This window comes from Momordica charantia (genome assembly GCF_013281855.1).
Source record: "Momordica charantia cultivar OHB3-1 chromosome 8 unlocalized genomic scaffold, Mcharantia_2.0 BLBB01000008.1, whole genome shotgun sequence".
Classification (NCBI taxonomy): Eukaryota; Viridiplantae; Streptophyta; class Magnoliopsida; order Cucurbitales; family Cucurbitaceae; genus Momordica; species Momordica charantia.
The window spans coordinates 34670335-34696923 of NW_028275166.1; the positions used below are offsets into that span (position 1 = coordinate 34670335).

The following is a 26589-nucleotide window of genomic DNA, read 5'->3' on the forward strand; positions in this document are numbered from 1 at the left end:
TATGTCATGTACATATTGTACATATTGACATTCATATCAATAGTATATCAGATGTATATCACATACATTTATCATTAGTCATATATATTATAGATATATTACATATGTATATCATTTGGGTAAAACTGTCATTTTAAGATTGGACCTCTGTTTTTTTAGAGTGTCATATTTGAAAAAACTAAATGTGTTTGTTATTTTACTCATTTTACTAAATGTTTTTATCATATTTGCAACTACCCTATTTTTTGTTTTGTGGGAGTATAATAAAACAACCATTGTGCCAACATGAACTTAACTAGCGTTAATTGACACCTGTCGTTGACGAATAAGTTGTAAGTTTGAATCTCCCGCTTCTCTTATTGTACTAACAAAAAATGAAAATAAAAATAAAACCATCATGATTAACCATGCCAATATCAATTAAAAATGATATAAGGTCCCTCACCCATGAAGAACCATTTATAGAAAAAATTATAGTGTAAATGAGAGACTAGGTAGACTAGTACTGATAAGAAAATGTTCTTAGCATTTTGTAGATTATTAGCTTCGATTGTTATGCTTGAAAAATCAATTTAATTAATGGCCAAAATTTGATAATGTTATTAAAAAAATAGAAAAAAAGAAGCAAGACCAAATGGATTTTTTAGATTAATTAATCGTTGAATTAATCAACTGCTAGTGCTATGCTAATGTTCTTCCTGTCAGATTTATTCTTTTTCACACTGTCACCCTTGAAAAGGAGCGAAAAACCTCTCTCCCTCTCTCCTTACCTTTCCATCGTTGTTGAAAATTCTCTTGTTCTTGTGAATTACAGATTTCTGGTAGCTATTTCTGTTTCGTTTCTATGGATTTTCCTTGAAAACGAAGCGAGGAATTTCTCTGTCGTCTCTTACATCCGACGGAAGCTAATCGTAAATCGTAATTGACGAGAAAGAGAGAGAAAAGCGAACTCCGACCCCACAATTTCTCCTCCGATTCTTACCTTCTCGTCGATTCTTTGCCTTTTCTCTGTTCAAAAGTTGCAACGATGTCCCGTTTATTCAGAGAGCGATCACGAGGAAGCTCAAGGAGGCATGGTTCGAGTTCGAGCTCAGTGCTAGTTGACACAACAACTAACACTACTTCGGCCGCCGCCGCTTCCACCAGCGCCGCTGCGACCTCCATAACCATGCCAGTTTATCCGATTGACGAGATCCCTTCGCCGTTCGGCGACTTAGGCCTGCAACTGTCCGACTCGGAGCTTCGAGTAACCGCGTACGAGATCTTGATTGGATCGTGCCGGAGCACCGGAGGGAAGCCGTTAACTTATATCTCGCAGTCGGAGAGGGGAGTTGACCGGTCGATGTCGACGGCGCCGTCGCTACACCGGTCGCTGACGTCGACGGCTGCGAGCAAATTTAAGAAGGCGCTAGGGCTTAAATCGTCGTCGTCGGCGAAGAAGAGGACAATCGGAGGCGATGATTCGGGAAGTCAAGGTCGAGCGAAATCGGGATTGACGGTTGGGGAGTTGATTAGGGTTCAGATGAGAATTTCAGAGCAGATTGATTCGAGAATTAGAAGGGCACTGTTGAGGATCACTGCTGGACAGGTACGTTTTGAAACTTGGAAGTGAAGTCGAATGTTCTGCTTCGTGGGTTAGAAAGTTTCGGGAAGTGACATGGAAAACATAACTTTCCCCCCCTTCTGCTTCGTAATTCGTTTTGATGATAGATTATTGCTTGTCTTAGCAGCTTCCCGTGGAAAAAAGACGCGATTGTGATTAATTTGGATGAGAAGCTTTTGTGAACGTGTGTTATTACTATTTTCCTATATGCTTTGGAAATGCTTAGTATATTTAGCAAATGCATCTTTATTACATTATTTGAGGATTATGGATTCAAGAGTTTAGCCATTTGGGTGGCTTTTGTGGTAAAAGATACCAAGGCCGCCTCGAGATGAAAACTTGATAATTTAGAACTCTTTTAATCTCCCAGAGCTTGTTTCAAAGTAGACCAACCCGGTCTCAAAATCTGGTCCTAGAGTAGATGAAGCCTCCTAGGGGTCTATAGGTAGGCCATGGGCATAATGCAAATAGTGGAGTCCTCCAATACAAAGAGCCATGAGGCATTTCTGTATGTTGCAATCCATCTTTTATGCCATGTGTTAACGCTCCTTGTACTTTTGTCAGCTTGGAAGACGCATAGAGTCGATGGTTCTGCCCCTTGAGCTCTTTCAACAGCTCAAGGCCTTGGACTTTCAAAACAGTGAAGAATACATGGCTTGGCAAAGGCGGTATTTAAAGGTTCTTGAAGTAGGACTTCTATTGCATCCTCACATGCCGCTAGAAAAGACAGGTGATGCTCCAAAACGTTTTCGGCACATTGTTCGTGGTGCTATGGAGAAACCCATTGATGCAGGAAAGAACTTTGAAACAATACAAGACCTCCGAAGTATCGTGTTGTCTCTTGCTTGTAGATCAGTTTGCGAGTCTGATCCAAGCACGTGCCATTGGGCAGATGGGTTCCCTTTAAATCTCAGGCTCTACCAAACGCTGTTAGAAGCTTGTTTTGATGCTAATGATGCAACTTCTATCATTGAAGAGGTTGATGAGGTCTTGGAACACGTTAAGAAAACTTGGGTGGTGCTTGGTATGAACCAGATGCTGCATAATCTTTGTTTCTCGTGGGTTTTATTCAATCATTATGTTGGCACGGGGCAGGTGGCTAGTGACTTGTTATTTGCATCCAAAAGCCTGTTGGCTGAAGTTGAGAACGAGGTTGAGTCCTTCAAGGATCCTATTTATTCAACCATCCTGAATGCCACTCTTAGTTCGATTCTGGTTTGGACGGAGAGAAAGCTTATTGCATATCGCAGCGACTTTCACAGTGACAATATTGAGTGTATGCAAAACCTAGTTTCTATTGCAGTGTTATCGTCCGAGTTAATGCAAAATGGTCACAACCATGATTGGAAGAAGGTAGAAGTTGATGTGGCTTATAACAAGGTTGATAAATATATACGATCGTCACTTCAAACGGCTTTTTCTAAGGCAAGTGTGATCAGTTAAAGATTCTCTCCTATTAATTGACTTTGTTTAACTCTCTAAGGGAATGCTTGGGTTAAAGTTATTTTAGTTTGGATTTATGAAACTTGAGGTTGGAAATCTAAATTTGAATTTGTGTGATCTTTGTTGGAACTGTATAATGGAATAGGCTATAGAAACTTGATTTTATGTAACGGTTGTCTTTTTCTTTGTCTTGAAATTTTTTTGTTATGCTTTGGCAAGCCAGCTTCCTTTTTCCCTGCTTCATGCATTGTCACTGAAGACTCTTCTTGTCCTCATAACAGAAAATGGAGCAGGTGAAATCAAGCAAGTATTCCTCTAAAAACCAGAAAAGTCCAGTTCATGTTCTTTCCGTCCTTGCACAAGACATGAGTGAACTGGCCTTTGACGAGAAGGCGATGATTAGTCCGATATTGAAGGAATGGCACCCTAATGCAGCAGGAGTAGCCGTGTCAACACTTCATTCTTGTTATGGGAAGGAACTGAAAAAATTCATTTCGGGTATCGGTGAACTGACGCCTGATGCTATTGAAGTGCTGAACGCAGCTGATAAATTGGAGAAGGATCTCGTACAGATCGCAGTAGGAGATTCGGTAGACAGCGAAGATGGTGGGAAGTCCATAATACAAGAGATGCCTCCTTATGAAGCTGAAGCGCTAATTGGGAACCTCGTGAAGTCGTGGATCACTATGAGAGTGGACAGGTTAAAGGAATGGATTGGTAGATTCCTTCAACAAGAGGTATGTGGTTGTGACATATCTGGCTGTTATATAGATTTAGATTGGTGGTAGTTCTGTATATTGGAAATGGTTTGCCTCTAAATATAGGTCTATAGACTGGGGATAAACTCTGGCAGTTACATATTTGTACATTTTACTATACTTTTCATATTGATATTGAACTATCATTTATGAACACTTTTGATAGGTGTGGAACCCACGTGCAAACAAAGAGCATATTGCTCCTTCTGTCGTTGAAGTTCTACGAATTGTCGATGAAAGTTTTGAAGCATTTTTTCTGTTACCGATACCGCAGCACGCATCGTTGCTTCCTGATCTAATGACTGGTCTTGATAAATGCTTGCAGCAGTACATACTTAAGGCAAAATCTGGCTGCGGTGAGTGTCCTATTTTTACTACAGCAAGATTTTTTATTTTTTATTTTTAGAACTTAAAGGAAGTTATTGATCTTGTACAACCATCAAATGGATATTATATCTTTTCAGGTTCTCGAAGCACCTATATTCCTGCTCTTCCTGCTTTAACTAGATGTTCGAAAGGATCAAAGTTCGGCGTGTTTAAAAAGAAGGAAAAATTGCAAACAGGTCAGGGTAGAAAAACCCAATTTGGGATCACAGGCATGGACAACTCTTTGTCGATACCTCAGCTATGCGTTTGTATCAATTCTTTGCACCATATTCGGAGCGAGCTGGAAGTTCAGGAAAGAAAAGCAATTGCCCGTCTTAAGAATCTCGATTCTACTTACACAGATGCTGTTAGGAACCAAGCTGGGAAATGGTTTGAGCTCTCGGCGTCTTCATGTGTGGAAGGGATAAGGCAACTATGTGAAGCAACAGCATACAAAGTTGTATTTCATGATCTCAGTCAATTTTTATGGGATGGCTTATATATACGGGAAGTTGCATCTTCAAGGATTGAGCCATTCCTTCAGGAGCTTGAGCAATATTTAGAAACTATTTCATCAACAGTTGTCCATGACAGAGTCAGAACGCGAGTTATAACTGACGTGATGAAAGCCTCTTTAGAATGTTTTCTTTTGGTTTTACTTGCTGGGGGACCGTCTCGTACTTTCCTTAAGCAAGATTCAGAACTAATAGAGGAGGATTTTAAGTTTCTTACAGATCTATTTTGGTCTAATGGGGATGGACTGCCTGCTGATTTGATTAGTAAACATGCAGGAAACGTTAAGGGAGTTATCGATCTATTTTGTTCAGACTCAGAAAGTCTAATCGAACAGTTCAAATGTGCAATGGTGGAATCACATGGCACTCAAGCTAAATCCAGGCTTCCTTTGCCACCAACTTCTGGCCATTGGGGTCCAACCGAGCCGAACACCCTTCTCCGTGTCTTGTGCTATCGCAACGATGAGATAGCTGCAAAGTTTCTCAAGAAGACTTACAATTTGCCCAAAAAACTATGACAGATTTGCTGACGAACTTACCAATGTAAATGATTCTCTTCAAGATTAGAGCTGGAATAGAATTCCATGCCTCACCAATCCAATGATATACTGTACATAGAAGGCAGCCTTGTGCCAATTGTGGCAACAAGTTATGAGTTCGTGCATTGAAATTTACGGTCCTCAGAGAGAACATTCTTGCTTGATATCGTCGTAGGAAAGTGCAGTTTCTTGCATCCACAGTCCCGGTGCGAGATATGCAGACTTTTGTTCCTCTGGATCCTTACAGTTACAGCCTGTTCTATACATAGTTAGGTAAAAGGACAAAGAACACAGCATACTTGGTGAGGTTCCTCTGCTTTCTTCAACCATCTGATTGTGACACACTTCTTTTTAACATACATATCTCATACCACACCGTAAGAAATGACACACAAACTTCAACTTTAAATAGGGAGTTAATTTTCTTCTTTTGGCAGTTGTAATCTGATACTGATGATTTTTGTGTTTCCCTCCCCTGTATGTTCATTGATTGAAGTGTATGTCGTGAGTTTTTAGTTGTATATTGATTTAGGCTTGTAGATTTGTAGAAGAATGAGAAGGAAGATGGTGCATTTTGGGCTGATTATATTCATATTTGAGAACAGCGTGATTTTAAATCTTTCCCCACCTGCTTCGAACCAATAAATCATGTGCATTGAGATGGAAAATTTGTTAAATGTTGTAGATTGAGATTGTATACGTTTTTATGACAATAGTTTCTTCCTCTCTTGTGCTTCATTATTATTATTATTTGTAGTACATGTATAGCATTTGAACTTCCGACCTCAAAGGAAGAAGTAGATGCGTTAAACTATTTCGGACCTCAAATGAAGCAGTAGATGCGTTGAGTTATTTCAGGTTGGTTAATGGATGATTGATTTAAATATTGATTCATATCATCGATTAATATAGATATTATAATAGTTGTTCTAAAAATTAAAAAAATTATAATAATTTAATTTTTAGTTCCATTAAAGGTGTGAGAATTTGAGATGTTTTGATTAGTTGAGTTATGTTTATATAAGTAATCCTAATAAAATTTAAATACTATTCTGTTCCTTTTAAAATGTTCATTTTTTCCACTTACTTTTAACTTCTGCTTATTTTAGTTTACGTACTTTTAAAACATTTTCCCACTTATTTTTAACTTCTGCTTATTTTATTTTATGTACTTTCAAAACATTCATTAAAAAACTGATAATTTTAGTCTCTATTTGTAAAATTTTAATCTACATTTGGTCTTTATAATTTGAAAAACTAATAATTTTAGTCTCTATTTGTAAAATTTTAACTACATTTGGTCTTTATAATTTAAAAAACTGATCATTTTAGACTTTATTTGTAAAATTTTAATCTACATTTTGTGCATAATATAAATTTTTTAATACAAATTTAAGATTATATTTTAAGAAATTTAGTAAAGGTAGTTTCATGCTAAAATTTGGATTGAAATAAAATAGATGAAAGTAACAATCAAAATTAAAAAAAAAAAGTCAAATTTTTAAGAGTATAAAGACTAAACAAACGTATGTTGTAGTTGAAAATTTTATAAAAATTATTCAAATCACTTGCACAAAAAAAAAATTAAAAAAAATCATGAATGTTAGAGAGAAAAAGGGAAAAGGAAAACACATCCATAAAATTTGGTCATTTTGGACGTATGCTAGCTCTATGGTCAATAGTATCCTATACCGTTTTAGATTTCTACGAGTAGGATTTTAGTTTAATTTTGAATTTACCTTTACTTATTTCATTTTCATTTATAGTTTTTTTTAATATAAAATAGTTATTTCCATAAATTAATATCACAATCCTTTAATTAATGTGGGTCTCATATTAATTGTCAATTCAAATCTCTTAATTCACCCCTTCAAATCCTTCCAAAAAGATTGATTTTCTTTATTTATCAATATTATTAATTAAAAAATATTCAAATATCATGATCCTCATTTCTTCCAATTTCTGCTACATAAAACTAGAGATATAAATAATACATAAAACAATAGAACCAGAGATATAATATACGAGTATATAGTTCTGATTTCTCTGATTATGTGGTTCTATTTCCGTATGATATATATATTTATGTATTGTTTTATTTCTTCCGATTTCTCGATATTGTTCTATTTCTGTAGGATATATATTATATCTCTAGTTAAATGATACATAAAACAATAGAACAAAAGATATAATATATGAGTATATAGTTCTGATTTCTCTGGTTCTATTTTCGTATGATATATATTATATCTCTAGTTTTAAGAACTAATTTAAACAATAGAACCAGAGAGCAAGAGATGAACCTCGATTCTGTCCAAAATTTACACCTAAATATAGCATAAACTACGATATAATGGGAATCGATGGACTGAAATGCTCACGCGATGGAGGCCGGAGATGAAATTAGATGTTACCGTATAATTGAGCCGCCTGAGACAAAGGGAGACATCAACGATGTTACCGTATAATGGTAACCAACGGAATTAGATGCGACGGAGGCTGGCGGTGAAATGTTCTGCAAACAAAGAAATCAGAATCGCCAGAGACACGACGATGTTGTAGAAATGATCCGATATTTTTGTTAGGATAAGTGTAAATTGTATACTTTTTCACCATTCTACGTAATTAGGACTCTTAAATACTCTTAAATAGACGAATTATAATGGAAAACACCAGCCGTGGAAGGGTACAAATGGAAACTAAAAAAGTGAGGAAAAAAGCGGAATATCGTATAAAGAAAGGGGTAATAACGAGAATTCAAGAAGGGGCGGCGTCGAAGGTTGGTGCGTGAACTGCAGCATATATATATATAGCTTGCCCATTACCCCAAGCCGGAATTTCCGTCTCAGCGAACCCAAGTTCTCGCTGAGGATCGAACCAAAAACCATATCTCTCTTTCTCATTCCTTCTCTTTTCTCTCTGCTCAACCGAGGCCATCGCTGGAAGCTCACCTTCTTTACTCACGGAGCCGTCGCCGATCTACGCCTTTCGGCGTCTATTTCCTAGTTGCAGAAACAAAGTCGGTTTCCGCGTCTGTCGTGTTTCAGAGGTTCGCTACCTGTAAGTTTCATTTGTTTCGTGATTGATGGATTTTGAACTGGAATCTGGAAACAGGATAGTGTTATTCTTGTCTCTGATGGTGAGAATTATTGTGCTATAAGCTGTTTCTTCTCTTTTCCTTCATATTCGTGTGGAACGGAGAGATTATTTTAGCATTCCGAAGATCTATTTAATAATCGATCAAGAATGTTTTCTCCGTGAATTCGAAGTCATTGAGTTGAACATTGATGGTGTTTTTTTGTCTCTACTGGTGAGAATCGTGATTTCTTATGCTATAAGTTCTTCTTTCTCCTTTCTTCCTTCATATTCGTGTGGAGCTGGAGATTTTATTCTAGTATTCTGAACTCTGAAGGTCTATTAGTATTTTACAGTCGATAAAGAATGATTTCTATATGAATTTTCGGAGTCATTGAGTTGAATATTGATGGTTTGATTCTTGCTTCTGGTGATGAGAATCGTAATTTGATTTCTCATGCTATAAGCTATTGCTTCTCTCTTACTTCATATTCTTGTGGAACTGGAGATCTTGTTCTAGCGTTCTGATGAACTATTCGTATTTTAAAATCGGTAAAGAATAATTTATCTATGAATTTGGAGTCGTTGCGTTGAATATTGATGGTGTTATTCCCGTTACTGGCAGTGCGAATTGTAATTTATTATGCTATAAACTATTTCTTCTCTTGCTTCATATTAGTATGGAACTGGATCTCAAATTCTAGCAGTCCGAAGATCTTACTGTCTTCTAGAATCGATAGAGTATGATTTCTCTAACTTTGGACTCATTGATTTGAATATTGAAGATTCTTGGCATGCCAATAATTTCTGGCGTTTTATTTTATTTAACTTTTTCATCGATTATCTTGATTATGAAGTTGACTTCCAAGTTTATTTAGTTGGAATTAAAGTAGTGTGAAATGCAACTAAGTACTCTTTAACAAAGAACTCTCATAAATTGTATAGAAGACAAGTCCAATTTTGTTACAGTAAGAATAGTTTTTAAGTTTTAATCTCCTTCGCCTACTTAGAATCAATAAATTTATAGTCACAATCTCACCTCAGGTTTCAAGTTTTGAAATTCTATGGAAGTCAAACAATTTGGCAGACATCTGATTGACAGTTTCTCTTTGTAATTGTTGTTTATTGCATCAATGTCTCGACCTTTGGCTAGGGTTATATCAAGCTGGAAACTGATGTTTTTTCAAGCTTCTTTTCAAATGAATTAACCATTGGATTGAGCTGATGATCTTATTCTAGAATTTTAATGATTTATTCGTATTTTAAAATTGATTATAATTGAATTCTCCATGAATGCAGAGTCATTAAGTTGAACATTGAAAGGCCCTTGCCTGCTCTTCTTTTTTTTTCTTTTTTTTTGAAAAAAACTCTGTCATCAATTATCTGATCCTGAATTTGATTCCAAATTTCTCTGATTGGAAATAAAAAGTCTGTAACTAAATAATCTTTTATAAACAATCCTCAGAAATTGGTTATAAACGCAGGTCAAATTTTGTTATAGTTAGGTGAGGTTTCTCGTTCCAATTTCCTTCTTCTACTTAGAATCAATGAATTTATAATCGCGACTCACATCAATATTCGGTCACATTAGTTTCAAGTTTTGAAATTCTGTGCAAGTCAATCAATTTGGTAGCCATCTGGTTGATAATTTCTCACTTCTTCTATTGTAATTGTTGTATATTGCATCAATGTCCCAACCATTGGCTAGTTTTATATCAAGCTGGAAGCAAATGATCTTTTGATTTGACCCTTGGATTGGCCAAGGCCCCAAGCAGACTAACCCCTTGGGTTTTACTTGCTACTAAAACAAAATTAAATTAATTCAAAGGTTTTATACATAAGTTGTATCAGAAGCGATTGATGAGAACATCCTACTTAAAAATTAAATTGGGTTAATTTCATTGGAAATGTCAACAGAGTTTTCTGTTAAGGTAGTATTTATTGAAATAAGTTATCCTCCCACCTTATTTGCACCTGTTTTTGCGAGTGAACTAGAAACTTTTCCCCTCTTTTCCCTTATAGATTGAAACTTATTATTCTGGGAAGCTCTCAGCTTCTTCATTTTTTGCTAGCAACTATTATTGGTCAGAATTGAATGGATTCTCTCAAATTTAAAGCCCCTTGTTAGTGAGAGATCCTTTTTACTGCAGAAGTAAATTCTGGTCTGGGTTAATGGTATTTTAGATCAAGGTGTTTGTTAGTTTTTTCACTTTCAACAAATAATAACATTTCATACCAATTGATATTTTAGTCTCTGCAGATCCTTTTAGTTAGGCAAAAATCATGGCAACTCTGAAAGACCTTCTTCCTGCTGTAAAGTCAACGACTGTAATGCACTATGATCACTCAAATGATCCATGGTTCAAGCAGCGGTTTAGTACATCAGAAGCAGAGCAAACTTCTGTTATCAAACCCATTCCTGTGCCACCTTACTTGAAGCGTAGTGGATTTGTTCCACGGAAAGTAGAGGATTTCGGAGATGGTGGTGCATTCCCAGAGATTCACATTGCTCAATACCCACTTGACATGGGTAGAGACAAATCATCAAAGCCTGGATCAAAGATCCTTCCTGTTACAGTGGATGCTCGTGGAAATGTTGCATATGATGCTATTGTCAAGCAGAATGAAAATTCTAAAAAGATTGTCTACTCGCAGCATAAAGACCTCATTCCAAAGATTTTGAAAAATGATGAAGACCATGATGAGGAAGAAGATGAAGAGTTGCAGAAAGAGATTGAAGAAACGACCGAGGAAACAAAGTCTGCACTCGAAAAGATAGTTAATGTCAGATTGAGTGCAGCTCAGCCTAAAAATGTACCCAAACAATCATCGGATTCAAAGTTTATCAAGTATAAGCCATCTCAGCAATCAGCTGCTTTTAATTCAGGTGCCAAGGAGAGAATAATTAGAATGGTGGAGATGCCAGTAGATCCACTTGAGCCTCCAAAGTTCAAGCATAAGCGTGTTCCTAGAGCTTCTGGTTCTCCGCCAGTGCCTGTCATGCATTCCCCACCTCGTCCCGTCACCGTGAAGGATCAACAGGATTGGAAGATACCACCTTGTATTTCAAATTGGAAAAATCCAAAAGGTTATACAATCCCACTTGATAAGCGCCTTGCAGCTGACGGGAGAGGCCTTCAAGAAGTCCAAATTAATGACAATTTTGCAAAGCTATCTGAAGCACTGTACGTTGCAGAACAGAAAGCTAGAGAAGCAGTTGCAATGAGATCGAAGGTTCAGAAAGAAATGCTCATGAAACAGAAAGAGAAAAAGGAGCTGGAGCTCCGTGCTTTGGCTCAGAAAGCTCGGTCTGAGAGGACTGGAGCTGCACCTCCTTCTGCGATTCCTTATCCATCTGAGAGGAGCGCAGAAGATGCTTCTGAGGTGAAAGGGGATTTCGAGCGTGTAAGAGAAAAAGAGAAGGATTTACCAAGGGAGACGCGGGAAGAAAGGGAAGAGCGGTTGCAGCGCGAGAAGATTCGTGAAGAACGACGTCGAGAGAGGGAAAGGGAAAGAAGGTTAGAGGCCAAAGATGCAGCAATGGGGAAGAAGAGTAAGATTACAAGAGATAGAGATCGTGATATCAGTGAGAAGGTTGCACTTGGTATGGCTTCTACTGGAGCAGGTAGAGAAGGAGAGGTTATGTATGACCAGAGGCTATTTAACCAAGATAAAGGAATGGACTCTGGATTCGCCACTGACGACCAGTACAATATATACGACAAGGGCTTATTTACTGCTCAACCAACTCTTTCAACCCTTTACAGACCCAAAAAAGATGCTGATTCCGATATGTATGGAGGTGCTGATGAACAGTTGGACAAGATTATGAAGACTGATCGCTTCAAACCCGACAAGTCGTTTTCGGGCACTGCAGAAAGGTCTGGACCTAGAGACAGGCCAGTTGAGTTTGAAAGAGAGGTCGAGGAAGCCGATCCATTTGGACTTGATCAGTTCTTGACTGAAGTGAAGAAAGGTAAAAAAGCTATGGATAAAGTTGGCAGTGGCGGGACGATGAGAGCCAGTGGTGGTTCTTCGACGCGAGATGGTTATGATGGTGGCTCCGGTAGAACTCGCATTGGGTTCGAAAGAGGGCATTAGGAGGTACAATGCAATCAGTTTTATCATGTATTTTGACCTTTTATTGAGTGCCATTTTTTTACCCTATTTGTTTTCTGTATGCTTTTTCTTCTTGCGTTGGAAGATCTCTTACTCATCTGGATTGAGTTTCGTTGCGACAGGTGGAAAAGTTGGCATACTGATCAAGGGAATAATTTTCGGAGAAAATGGTGCCAAATTTTTCACATGTATATCTTAGATGCCTTGAGGTGACTTTTTCAATCTTTATCAATTTATCATTCACGAGATAATTTTTTCATGCATTTTTTGAATGATTTAAGATATTTCTGGTCTAGTTTAAAAACACAAAATTACGATTTTCTTTTCAAAATTTCAGGAAGAGTTGTTATAGATTAAGTTGGATGTATTAGTGAATTTTCATTTTCATCTGACGTTATTTTAATTTTATTTTTGTGTATTGCGATCTTTACTTTACACTTGAGATTTGAATCGGCCTAGGGAACAAACAATTGAGATTTGAATGTCACTTTTTTTTTTCTCTTTAATTTTCGATTGAAAATTTGTTACCTTCTTTAATTATTTGCTTATCTTCTTCTTTGTCGATCACAGGTGAAACGGTTCATTTAGGAAAAAAAAAAGGAACATAGAACCTACGCTGGATTTTCCTTTCCGATTCTCTTGCTTTGATTTATTAACCGAAAACCCTATTCGTGAGAGAGTAATGATGAAAAAGAATGATCGACGACGACCGCCACCAAATAATAAATTATTAAGAAAAATAGGAGAAAATGAAAGCTACCGAATCATGGATTTTGGAGGGCAAACACGTCGACAGGTATTCTCTTTCACCCATTTTGAAGCACATATAATAAAAATTCGACTTTTAAATGTTTGATAAGATTTTTGTTTCTGGTCTTTTATCTCCTGTTTATAGTTTTATTTTCGATGTCTCTCACTTTTTTCTATTTTTGAAAACTATGCTTGTTTTCTTCAATTTCTATGAATATTTATAACATAAGAAGGCAATAAGAGTTTATTAAGATAGCAAGTTACTACGTGAACCTAATATCTGAAAGACACAAATGAAATTTATTAATATCATTTAAGGAAAAGGAAACTTATAGAAATTAATTTTATTGAAGGATTAATTTTGTAGAGAGAAATAGAATACTTTAGTGAGAAACACGATAAAAATAAACATGATGTTGGGGGAGCGGGGGCTTGATTATAAGGTAAGGGCAAAGTCGAGAGAAATAAATGCTCAAAACATGAAGTTGGGGGAGCGGGGGAAGTATTTTTAGTCTCTAAATTTGCATAAAAATTTTCTATTCAATTTGTTAAATTTGCTGTCTTATTTGTTGACTTTGGTTTTGTATTTAAAAAATTAATAAAAGTGAATCTATTAATCACTTCACTTAACAAAAATTTTGAAGTGAGAAAAATAAGGTACAGAAGTATATGAGAGAGACATTGTTGAAAGAAAGTGGGCTACCTATCGTGTCGGAAAAAAAAAGATTTCGAGAAGTAGAAAATTTTTTATTTTTAAATTCACTTCTAATTTCATAAACATCTTTTCAAAATCTTAGAACTGGAAATTTAATGGACCACGAATCAACCATTCAACAAAAGAATCTGAAGTTATAAAATTCGACACCCAATTCTAAATATTTATCCATTTAGAAATGTACTCTGCTCAGTTAAATAATAAATAAAATACGTATTATTCTGTTAAATATCTCTTACTTTTCTGTATTTTTTTTCCTACCCAGCGAAAACAAAAATGATTTTTTATTCACCAAAACCCTGGACTCAAAACAGCATCTAATCTCCAACTAATTACATAATCAATTTATGATAATTAAAAGAAGAAAGTTTTTGTGACAGAGAGCATTCACCTGAACCAGACCAAGTTAGGTTGCATTCTCGCATTTGACAGCAATTCGTAGCACTTTTACGTCTCTGCCCTTAGTCTTGTGGCTTCTGCTGCTGTTTTCCTTTGTGTGCCAAGGGGCAAGAATGACATTTTCAGCTAACCCATTCAGAAAAATTCACAAAGACATTTAAACTTGAAACTGACTTCAATCCTCTAAAATTTTCTTAGAGATACTTTTAGACACAGCTGGGATATCGTTATCTCTACTAACTCTCAAATCTCAAACTTTACAAGAAGTGTTTGGAACTGTTCGAACAAGATTAGAACAAGGTTTTGCACTCAAAATAACATGCAAAATTTGGTCGGATAAAGAAGAAATCATTTAAGAGCAAAGCAACAATAAATATTGGTAAAGGAAAAGAGAGCAGGGCAGAAATCAACAAACGAATATTGTATTGCCCCCTCCTGTATAACATTTGATTGATAATTTACCTGCTGAACAGACCCACAAGAAAGAAAAATAATTAATAAATTGCGAAAATGGCCGATTTGGCTTCACTAAAACAGTGAAAGAGCGGATAGTGGAGTAAGTATTACTTGCATATTATGGCTGTCACAACAAGAAGTTGGCTGCTGCTCTCAGAAGTTCTTGGTAAAGACCTCCGAATCAATTTGCTGAATGTTCGGAAAAATCTGTCTTAGTCTGGCGAAATAGTTGGGAGACTTTGCCTGCAAACAGTGACGATTTTAAATTTAGATGGTGTCAAAGAAAGTTGAATATGTCTAACAACTTGGACGAAAATTCCAAATGCAGAGGTCCATCAATATGAATAGCTGCAGGATATTACATCGAATAAAAATTTTAAAAACTGATTTTGAAATCTCAATTTTTTTAAATGAAAAAACGAACCAATTTTTTAAAATGAAAATCTCAATTAATGGTTCTCATTAGCCTTTATTTCTTTGACCAACCCCGCAAGAGAAATCCTAGCTTAAGAGGAGATGCAGGGCATTCTCTATTATTTTAGATTTAAGAAAAATATCAGATACATGCTGATACATGAGGTATAGCATATACGACACAAAACTTCTATTTGATCCATTAAATTCCTGTTCTGAGTCCTCTCATGTAAATTATAAGATAACTAGATAACAATTTCAGATAGCTGATTATAAATAGAGTGAGTAGATGTAGCAAGCATGCCAAATAGAACAATAATTACGCATAAACCTATCAGGGAATAATTACTAAGAGAAGTTGCCAAATTGATTAATTCAAATAAAGCTCATTTGATAATCATTTTTTTTTTAATTTTCCGTTTCCTAAAAACAGGCTTGTTCAGGAACAATTTCTTTGTCTGTATGCATTTTTAAACTGTTTTTAAAATCCTAGTAAAATTTTAAGAACTAAAAATACTAGTCTACAAAGTTTAATAATTTTCAAAAGTGTCTTTAAAAATAAGAAAATTAAACAAATAATTATCGGTCAATAGCTTTATTCTTTAAAAACCAAAAACTAAAATAACTTTTTATCAAATAAGGTCTCAGACACTTTTTCCTCAGAAGTTAAAAAGCTGAAATACGGAATATAAAGAAATGTAGACCAAAAAGAGATTATCACACAAGTGAAGCACCAACGAGCCAGAAGCAATTAGTCGATGAAACATTAACCAGTTTGGAAACTTACACATGGATTGTTCTCAAGGTAGATGGTTGTGAGCTTCTGTCTTGAACCAGCAACATCCTCAGAAATGCTTTCAAGTGATTCTATTTGGTTGTCGTTAAGCCACAAATCTTCTAAACTGGAAAGATAGATCCAATGAGGAGACCGGATTATCACCCTAAAAAAGTTAAGCATGTTGTACAAGACGGAGCTAGGGAATTCGTGATACCATGTCAGATTTTGAATGTCACTCACACTCGTTAACTTATTTGATGAAACATCCAATATACGAAGATTGACTAAGGTTGACATGCTTTCAATTTTTGAAATTCCATTATGGCTCAGATATAGTTCTTCCAAAGCAACACAGTCCTGGAAAGTTGGGGCAAACAACGAAGATAAAAGTTCACATTGAATGCAGCAGGAGGTTTATCTTGCAAGTGCAACAACAAACATTTGCCACATTCAGTTATCATCATACCTCAAATCCTGTCATTGAAGTCAAACGATTGCTCTGTAAACTAATTTTCTTGAGACATTTTAGTCCGCAGAGGTTAACTGCCTTGATCCGGTTACGACCTAACCAAAGCTCCTGTAAATTGGTCAAGTTTTTCAAATTCTCCATTACCTGTCAAGCAGCACAGGAACTTCAATCGCAATACTATTATTCAAGAACCTTCATATCTGTTGAGCAGAAACAAACTAAATTCTCATTCATTTACTTCTTCAGGACTCTTATTTTTGAGCTTTTTTGTTTCACCATGTGCATTGCGCCTTCAATATATAAAGAATACTGTATGAAATAGTAAAGCATGGATGATCATATATACACTTCATAATATACCTATGACTACTAGTTGTAATTACAGCTCATAAAAACTCATATTGTAGACTAGTTGATACAGCATAGATTAGATATAGAGAGCAAACCCGCAGTCTATTGGAACCAAGCTCAAGAATCCGCAACTGCTGGAAGTGGTCTAGCTCTTCGATTCTAGCAACTTCATTCTTAGATACATAAAGTTCCTTCAGTGAATTGGAGACCTTGGATAAGCCATGTAACGAAGTGATTTCGTTGAAAGAAACATCAAATATCAAAAGCCTCTTGTATATGCTCGCATCAGGTATTTTCGTCATTTGATTGTCTCTAAGAACAAGCTCCTGCAACAACGAAGATAAAAACAGCAAGGTGTTGGATTATTCTGGAGTTGTATCACTCTAACGATCATCAAGCGACATTTTCGATAATATGATTAAGTGAAAACAATCACATAGCAACATAATAATATAGATATAGCTTTAAAACTCACACTGTACGCAGTCGACAGCAAAGAATATACATAAGGAGCTCTCTAAATTGAAATGCGAAGCAATATTCCACCAATTCCGAAGTATTTTTCTAAAACCGAACACGAAGAGGAACGATTGAATACCTCGAGACCTGACAGTGCGTTCCAGCGAGAAAGCGATTCAGCGGCAGCATCATTGATCAGATTCTGACGAATAGAGAGCTTCTTCAGGTTCGAGAGCTCTCCAATTCGAGAGTCCAAACTCGAAAGTCGATTCGCCGTCAGGTCCAACTCCGTTAAACTAGAAGGCAGCTCGATAGAGTCGAGGTCGTGGAGCTGAAAGCTGGTGAGATCTAGAACCGTAGAATTGAGATCATCCTGTATCGTCGGATCATCCGCCTTCGATTCCGGAATCGGCGATGATTCTGCTACAGCGTCCATGCAAAACCTAGAAATTGCAGACCGGGGAGAAGCTGAAGCTTGTGTCGCAGAGAAAATGGAGCTTCTGCTTTCTTCTGATTGATCGGAATTCTGGGTTTGCGTTCAAGAAACGACCTCTTAAATTCTTAACGAAGGGATCGGGCCCCGCAGGCCTCACAGTTTGGGCTTCAATAGCGAATCGGTGTGGGGGCCCAATTCGTGACGATGGGCTTTTTAAAATCAGATCAAGGCACTACAAGGCCCAAGCTTCTTCTTTGGGCCATGGCTTATGAAGGCATCTTGGGCTTTATTTCAATTTGCCTATACTTGGACATTTGTGTTTATTTAGATCCTGAGTTTAAAAAGTTTTACCTACTCCCTTGTATTTTGAATGAAATTTTATTTTCATAATATTATTAACTAAATGAAAGGATGGTATGATATGTCTGATTAGATAAATGTTAACTAATTTATTACGACATGAATCACAAAGTTCAGAAGGGAGTGGACAATTGGATAAAATTGAAAAATTTCATCCATCAAATAAATTTTATACAGTACTTTAGAAAAATTAAAACATGTACAGAAAGAGAGAATCGGTAACAATCATATTTCCAAGTCTATACATGGAAGGGCTTAAAACTTTTTCTTTTGATCTATGATTTATTAAGGAATTTTGAACTTTGTTTTATCTTAGTTCTTTACGAATGCAACAAAGGTGAGGGATTGAACTCTTATCGAGTTTTTCTTTTAATATTTTATCTGATCTTTACCAATTGACTTGTTGTCTTTGCCAATAGATTTCAACATGTTAAATTTTTAAATCAAAATACTTTGAAACACGTATAGAATTCCTTTTTTTTTGTCAAATTAAAATTTGTTACTTAAGACCATAGAATATATCGTACATAGATATAGATATTAGAGGACTATAATTTAGAAATTCTAATTAGAGTATTATCAAGAGAGATTAGAGAATGCATTCAATGCTATATAGTTCTTAAAATATAACATGTTCACGTTACCTCAATTTAAATTTTCAATTACACGTAACTTAGATTCCTTGAGAGTTATATATTCAAATGTCTCTATAATGCATCACTATTCATTGATGGATAAATGAAAAGGATTTGTCTATGACTCATCAAAGATACTTGATGTGAATTGTGTAAATTGTGATTATTCGTGTGTAGACTAAAATAACAAGAATTTGATCTCTCCATCATGACTTCGCTACTACCAAGATCATGGCAAGTTTATTTGCTATAAACACTACTTAATTATTTTTTTTAGAAAATAATTCTTATTTAAAATAATTAGCTCATCTTTTATTTTTACTTTTTTGTCATGCCTATATCAAGTTTTTTCCTTTCTTTTTTTAAGTACAATAAATTGGGGTGGAGATTCGAACTTATAACCTCTTAATTAGAGAAATGTACCCATTAAGTTAAGTAACTAACCTATTCAAATATGAATACTTGCAATTTATGGTGCATCGCCATAAAATCAAGACCAAATTTAAGTACATCTTGATTGGGAGGAAATATAGACATCGTGAGACCTTTAAGAAAGTTTGAATGTAGAAATATATATGTCTGGTCTACATGTTTAAAATAAAAGATGGACCACCGAATAGTTAGAAATCAAATATCATTAATAAGGTCATTCTTTAATCTTTAATTAATTGTGGTAGCAAAATCATCAAAATAGATAAAATAATTCAGTTCGTTTTTTTTTCTTTTTTATTTAAGAAATAAAAATGTATGGTTTCTTTGATTCTGTTCTTTTCTATATTGCAGGATTAAGTTAAAAAAGATAATTGAACATGCCACTGAGTAATATTGGGGAGGATTTGGACCATTTTTGTTCTTCTTTCTTGCCACTCGAACTTTGAAAGATTGATAACTAAGTTAAAAAGATAATCGAACATGCCACGAGCACCTCGACATCCCCATGTCGATATTGAGATATTCGACACGTCGACATGTTGCAACGTATCGTTCGAAATTTAAAACCCTGATCACAGATACATGGATCTCCTTCTTTGATATTATTTTGTCTTCTTGAATTTTCATAATTGTTGTGAGGTTGGGTTTGTTCCATCATATTATATAACACTATATATATGGAGGGAGAGAGAGTTGGGAGGTCAATATCACAATTAAAATTGAGATTTTATTATTATTAATTATTATTATTATTTGGCGCTAATGCATTAAGATTGATTTTTTCTCCAAGAAAAAAAAAAGATTGAAAATTACAGCTGTTTTGATTATTTACAATTATTACACAAGGAGACAACAAAAACAAAGAAATAGAGATATGTTTTCATAAGGCATTATTTGCATTAGATTAAGTTTTGTCGTGCTTAAATAACTCAAAGAAAGTAACTTGTGGTATATTTATTTCGAGTATATCAAATAAGTTTGAAATCTTATCCCTACCTGAAAATAATTTAATTTTGTTATTGATTATTTTGTTTTAACAATCAAGTTTATATACTTTTTTTTGGTTTAAAATTTTTAATAATAATTTGAAGTTTTGCCAAAAATAGTTGTGAAAAACTTATTTTTAACTTTTGAAATTTAGCAAAAATTTAATGTTTTCTTTAATGTGGTTTTTTTAAAGAATATAATTGTAAGTATTCGAATATTCGATATACAAGAGAGGTTATCAGTATCTTAACCAGTTGCATTATAATTAAATTGACTGTAAAATTGTAATTATTAGCCTCATTCAACTAATATTCTATAAGAGCACGAAAATCGAAAAAATCAAATTAGATAAAGATAAAGTGAGGTGCATATGTTAATGGAATATATTACAATTGATAAGTCTATCAAATTCTATTTTTAATATTGCTAAAGTGAAAGGTAAAAATCAAAAAGGGGTATGTCACAAATGAAATATTTATTAAAATAAATAAATATAAACAATATAATATTTCTTATTGATTGCTTTTAAATTTATTTCCTCTGAATTTATTAGTGAAAAGCTAGGAATCTCTAGCTAATGGAGATTGCTTTACAATGAGTTTCCAACAAAAATTTGACTTTGGTCTCTCTTTGGAAGCATGCTTAGCCAAGTAATGATGATGTCCCAAATAAGTAACAGTTTGGTTTCTCTTTACCCTGAAAAAGTTAGCACTTTAATGAAAGAGCCAAGTTGTTATCCAAAGTTGAATTGCTCAATAATTATATCATAATGTTGCATTAATAAAAAAAAAGTGTATTACCTTCATGATGGTTTTTGCCTTTTGGTTAATTGATTGTGATTGAATTGGCTGGTGGAAGCCAATCCTCTAGTAGTGTTTGGATAGTTTTTCTCTTTTTATTTATTTATTTCTTTTGGAAAGCACTTTAAAAAATTAAGATTAAGATTAAATATAATTAGTTTTAAGTTTTTATGATCCTAGTTTAATGGTAGAAGAGTAGATGCTCTATTCGAATTCTTGGTTAAGAATATAAATAAAAGAAAAAGAAAAACATTATTTTAATACTTTAATATTTGTATTTTAGCTTTTTGTAATGTTTAAATACTATTTTGGGCCATCATATTTCAAGGAAAAAAAAACTATTTTGGGGTCGTGTGTTGTTAGCTTTAGTTCATCTTGGTACTCAAAACTTTTATTTTGGTCTCTTTAATTTTAATTTTTGTTCTCTTATACTCTCAAAACATCCATTTTAATCGATATGCTTTAAAAAAATTACTAATTTGATTTTTGTTTACAAAATTTTAACACAAAATTTATACACCGTAGAAATCCTTAAAGATAAATTTATAACTACATTTCAAGAAATTTAGTACCATATTGAAATTATGATATGGAAAGAAATGACATAAAAATATAAATAGAATCAAAATGGTAATTTTTTAAAATTACATGAAACTAAATAACCAAAGCTAGAAATACATGGTGGTGAAGTTTAGACTATAAAAAGCACTCTTTTTATGACGTCTCTAGGTTGTTTCTTGAAATTATGCTATGTGTTTCGAGATTATAAATTTATTGAAATGTAGAAATCAACTGTTTAACTGAACTAACGTGTTATACTTTTTATATGCAATGCGTTGAAATTGGCTGAACATGTTTTCAAACTTATCATTTGATCTTATCAAGAATTTGTACAATATGATTCATGATTATCCAATTTTCTCATAGATGACAGAAAAAAAAAACCCTTGCAAAAGACAAGTCTTTGTGGGGTTGCATGAATGGAATCGAGAATCCTATTTGAAATACAATTAGGAGAAAAAGCTTGTTTTCCCAAAATTTGTTTTGAGACGGAAAATAAATATTTTGCTCTAACTCGTCTCCTTTCTAATCCAAAATCTAATAATTATCAAATAAAAATTTTCTAAGATTTTTTTTTCTTTTTTTCAAAGAAAAATATATATATATATAGTAAAAAAAAAACTCTAAGAAATTAAATATGAAGAATGTGTTCATAATTCTCGTTATAGGTAGGTTATGAGTCTGCCACATAAGTAGGTTATGAGTCTGCCACATGGACCACTCATCTTAGAACATGAATTTAAACCTCAACTTAGTCACTTGGGGATAAAGTGGGACCGACAAAATTACTTAAAAGACAGTAGAAAGTAAAAGGATAATATCTTAAAAACCTGACTGACATGTTCTAAAGAAGGTTGATAAGAAATCTCATACACTAGACTATAAAATGTGGAGTCTCACATTTTTAAAGGCACGAAATCTCTAAATAATTTTATTAGGCTGGATTTAATTAATTTAAGTTTCATTCTACTTGACCGAAGACCACAGTAACATCTCGATGCCATCTCCAGATTTACTTGATCATGACTATTTCATTAATGAAATTTTCTTTTAAAAAAGAAACCACAAAAGATTCGAGAGATGCCTCGGGATCCTCCTCCACTGAAAATGAATATTAATTTATTTAAGAATATTCAGAGAACAAAAAAAAAATTAAATAAAAAAAATTAATAGTGAAAGTGGCCCCGCCAGCCAAACGGTCCTGCACGCATTTTTTACTTTATTATTATTATTTTTTTAAATACATATATCTTATACTTAGTGGGGAGAGAGAGGGAAAAAATGGTGGTTTTCCTTCTCTCTCCACAACTTCACATTCAAAGCCAGCTTTCACTCCCATAGTCCCATTATTTTGTTGCCCCTCCAAATCAAATTTTCAAAATTAACTTTCTTTTTTTATCATTATTATTTTTTTTCTACTTATCATTATCTTAATTTTAATTATCTATAATAAATAAATATTATGTCAGACCTTTTTTTAAGAAGAAAAAATTCATTCATGGAAAAATGTCTCAAGGACTACAAAGGAAGAGTTGTTCGTGTATTCAAAACTATCCATCAGATTTTTAAATACTAATGTCGCAAAGCTGTCTTCATGAAAGGATTTGCTTGCATGTTTCACTTGCGATTGGTGTAAGAAAAGACTACTTTAAGAAAATTCAACAAAACATCAATAATATCCTTTACACAAAGAATATATTTTGTATGGACTGAATGTATGATATTTTTTATTTAATAAAAACGATACTCAACAATTATTTGTATAGAAATGAAAGAAAATTGAATAGTCACAAAAATGAAGATTGCCTCAATCCAACCTCCTCAACTTCACATGAGGTAATTCTTAGTGTCTTATCTCATAAATTATACTCAAATTTATAACTCTATTCATATTTTTAACAAAAAATTAGCATCGAATATTTTACGTCTACAAATAATTAGACATATACTTCTATGGTTGTTTAGATTTTAAAAGACTTATAACAAAATTTAGTAAAAGATAAGAATGATTTCCTAAAAATAAAAAATAAAAAATAAGAATGATGGTCAAATATCTAGAACTATTTATAAATTAAGTTGAAATTGAGTCTAAAGTATATAGATAATAGAATTGCAATTAAACCTCTAGATTATGGACGAAAACCAAAAGTTGTCAAATTATAATGATTAAAATAAAAATGGAGATAAAAATTAAATTCAAATTTATATATAAATTCAAACTATATATAAATATATATATTTTAACTCCTAAACTTTCGTATATTTTCATCATTAACGTTTTCAAATAATTTAATTATGTAATAATGTTACATGAAATACTATTTTAATTTTTATAATTTAATTTTTTCGCTAATCATTGAACAAAAGCCAGACTTTTTTGAAAGGTTGAACAAAAACATACTACTATATAGGATTTAAATACCTATTTCATGTAAATATTTGTCCATAAACAGAAGATGTGTCTATTTGTAAATCTATTTAAATTTTAAATAATGAGAATATTCCCACCCCAAACAATAAATTTACATGTACTTAAAAGAAACGTCAATAACGGTATAACCGTATAAGTGCGACCTTTTTCTTGGTATGTATTCTATATTTTGCAATTGAAAATATTTTCAAACTTTCTAAATCTATGTTTATTTTCATCCTATTTATATAAATGTCTCTTAAATAGTTTTATTTTAAAGATTAGGACTGTATTGGCTTTCCTAAAAAATTTAGAAATCAAAACCCATAATATTTAATATGAATTTAAATAAACAAAAAAAATGGTTTAGCCATCATGGATGGAGTATAGAACTCAAACTTTTTCTTTCTAGGCATTATTTATCTGTCTAAATATCAAGATTAATAAATAATCGATTAAGATTAAAATATATCAATATTCATGAGTTTCATCTGAAAATCAATTAGTAAGAGAGGTCTCTTATCTTTTCACAATATGTCTCTCAAGATAGTCACTCTTTTGGGCTCACCAATCTTGATTTGGATGTTCGTTTGAGTTTATCGGACTCTGATATTTGTATCATCAAGTTCATCTAAAAATCAATTGACAATGAGAAAAGTAATAATTCAGTTATATATTTGTTATATCACTTAGGATATATATGTTTGGTAGAGAATTCGAACCTTGTTTATTTTTTCACTAAATCAAATGGGTTCAATGAATATCTATTTTGGCATTGTTGTTTTTGGATTATGTAATATAAACAGTGGAAATTCTGAAATTTTTTATTTTTTATTTTATATTTTTAGTCTTTTCAGATTTTAAATCTAAAACTTTAAAATAGGTTTTATTTAAAAAGATAAAAACTTTGATTAATACTTTATTTTATGTTACAAACTAATTTCATTTTAGTTAAAATTAAAACATATAAATATAAGATATTATAAATTATATAGTATTTTAAAATACAAATTCTAACCAAATTTATAACATTAATAACCAATTAATAATATTTTAGATGAAATTAAATATTTAATTAGTAACCAATTAATGACTTACTAATACATTACCAAACATCTTGAATTGATTTTTTTAAAATTCAAATTCAACTTTCAAATATGGTATCAAATATATATTTGAAAACAAAGAATACATCCATTAAATCCGTTGTTTTCAGATTTGATCACTAACCAAACACATCTTTTATCTTTTCAAATTCTCACATAATACAACAAAAACCTACCAGTTGTTTTATGCATTGGATGTCATTATTTCACAATAATTAGGATGAAAATGGATGGATGTGTGTTACGTTGGTGATCACACATACGATATTATGGAGTTTCAATGTCGTAGGCCGCCGTAACCAACCGGGCCCCACGGCGTCGTTCCACTAGCCGAAGACTTTAAACTCAAACCACCCACCATGAAAGACGATTTGGTATATTGTACTATATATATAAAATATTATTTAATTTCGTTTTCTTGGTGTCATGAATGATTAATATTTTTCTTTGAACGAAGAGACTTAATTATGGACAAAATCAATTCTAGCTATTATTTGGTGGCGCTGGAGAGAGAATTTCGTTCTAATTACGTATTTATTTATCTACGTATCTATAACAATAAACGATTAAGATGAGTAGTTGAGTCAACCTTACTCAACCATAATTGACATATATCTCCAACTAACAGATTGTAAGTTTAATCTTTATCTCCACATGTTATGAGAAAAAAAATAATTAAGATGAGTACAATCAGATAATAATATATCTAATAGAAATGAGTGTTGAATTTTAAAAAGTAGTGTGTGTTTATGTTGTCGACTAAAAAAACCCTGAATCTTTAGAAGAATTATTGAAATTATAATTCGTAAGTTATTCAATAATATTTAACTTTTATGTATTTTCCGATACTAAATATCGTAAAGTTAAAGTGGTTATTTCGTGAGATGAGTCGATGTGGGCACAAACTGACGTGGACACTGACAGATATCAATAGAAAAAAGTTTATTTAATAATAATTAAGTAACAATAACTATTTGTGTATAATTTGTATTGAAAAAGTAGAAAGAGTTAAATCTATAGGTTATGTCATACTACATAACCTTTTAACTCTGTGATAACAAGATTCACCTAGTTTTAATCTTTTCTTGGACTATATGATTCGGGCTTCAAATGTGTGACTCTCTATTTAATAAAAAAGTACGATATCAATAGATAGTCATAGTATATTTTGGAGCTACATAACTCCATTTTTTTTTAATATATGGTAGCCATAATTCACAATTGATCCTTATAATTAATTGCGTTAACATCAACAAACTAGCACTACATTTTTTCAAAATAAAAATGAGACAGTACCTTTTATTTTATATCAACGAGAAGGAGATGGAAGAGAATTTGAACCTCAACTTTAAGAGATTGTAATGGCTTAACCATTCAGCTAAATTGGCAAAACGAACTAGTACTTATTCAGTACGTCCCGCTTACTAATAAAAAAGATATGAAATGAAATATCGACTAATATGTATATTAATTAAATAGACTAAATGGAGCTATCTTTTATATTGTTACTTGTCAATTAATTATTGAATTAAATCTGACATGTATAACTTGAGAATTTAATAAGATTTAGGCATTGAAAGATAGAATTGAATTTCTTCTTCCCCATTCATTTTCAGGCTTCGAAGAATTAAAAATAGATTTTTATCTCAACTC

The 26589-nt window shown here is 33.1% G+C and overlaps 3 protein-coding genes across 9 annotated transcripts; 2 read left to right on the forward strand and 1 right to left on the reverse strand.

The window, feature by feature from the left end:
• The first annotated feature begins 694 nt into the window (after positions 1-694).
• Positions 695-5953, forward strand: LOC111021900 (protein unc-13 homolog). The gene is made up of 5 exons (XM_022299018.2): positions 695-1588; positions 2168-3028; positions 3328-3783; positions 3971-4160; positions 4269-5953. The coding sequence occupies exons 1-5, from the start codon at positions 1028-1030 to the stop codon at positions 5201-5203; spliced, it is 3003 nt and encodes a 1000-aa protein (XP_022154710.1). The 5' UTR covers positions 695-1027; the 3' UTR covers positions 5204-5953.
• A 2098-nt stretch (positions 5954-8051) lies between these two features.
• On the forward strand, positions 8052-13277 carry LOC111021906 (SNW/SKI-interacting protein). 5 transcript variants are annotated; one of them, XM_088127355.1, is made up of 4 exons: positions 8052-8284; positions 10551-12403; positions 12541-12627; positions 12989-13277. In XM_088127355.1, the coding sequence occupies exon 2, from the start codon at positions 10583-10585 to the stop codon at positions 12398-12400; it is 1818 nt and encodes a 605-aa protein (XP_087983481.1). In that variant the 5' UTR covers positions 8052-8284; positions 10551-10582; the 3' UTR covers positions 12401-12403; positions 12541-12627; positions 12989-13277. The 5 variants fall into 5 exon arrangements, with proteins under 5 accessions (XP_087983481.1, XP_087983482.1, XP_087983484.1 ...); XM_088127356.1 differs by having other exon boundaries at positions 10560-12403; XM_088127358.1 differs by having other exon boundaries at positions 8052-8273.
• An 872-nt stretch (positions 13278-14149) lies between these two features.
• LOC111021907 (Leucine-rich repeat (LRR) family protein) lies at positions 14150-17747 on the reverse strand. 3 transcript variants are annotated; one of them, XM_022299029.2, is made up of 7 exons: positions 17349-17746; positions 16846-17076; positions 16397-16543; positions 16145-16287; positions 15940-16054; positions 14850-14981; positions 14150-14744 (listed from the first exon to the last, which is right to left on the reverse strand). In XM_022299029.2, exons 1-6 carry the CDS (start codon positions 17643-17645, stop codon positions 14892-14894), a joined length of 1023 nt encoding a protein of 340 aa, XP_022154721.1. In that variant the 5' UTR covers positions 17646-17746; the 3' UTR covers positions 14150-14744; positions 14850-14891. The 3 variants fall into 3 exon arrangements, with proteins under 3 accessions (XP_022154721.1, XP_087983486.1, XP_087983487.1); XM_088127360.1 differs by having other exon boundaries at positions 15940-16287; positions 17349-17747; XM_088127361.1 differs by having other exon boundaries at positions 14150-14747; positions 15940-16287; positions 17349-17747.
• Between the last annotated feature and the right edge of the window lie 8842 nt (positions 17748-26589).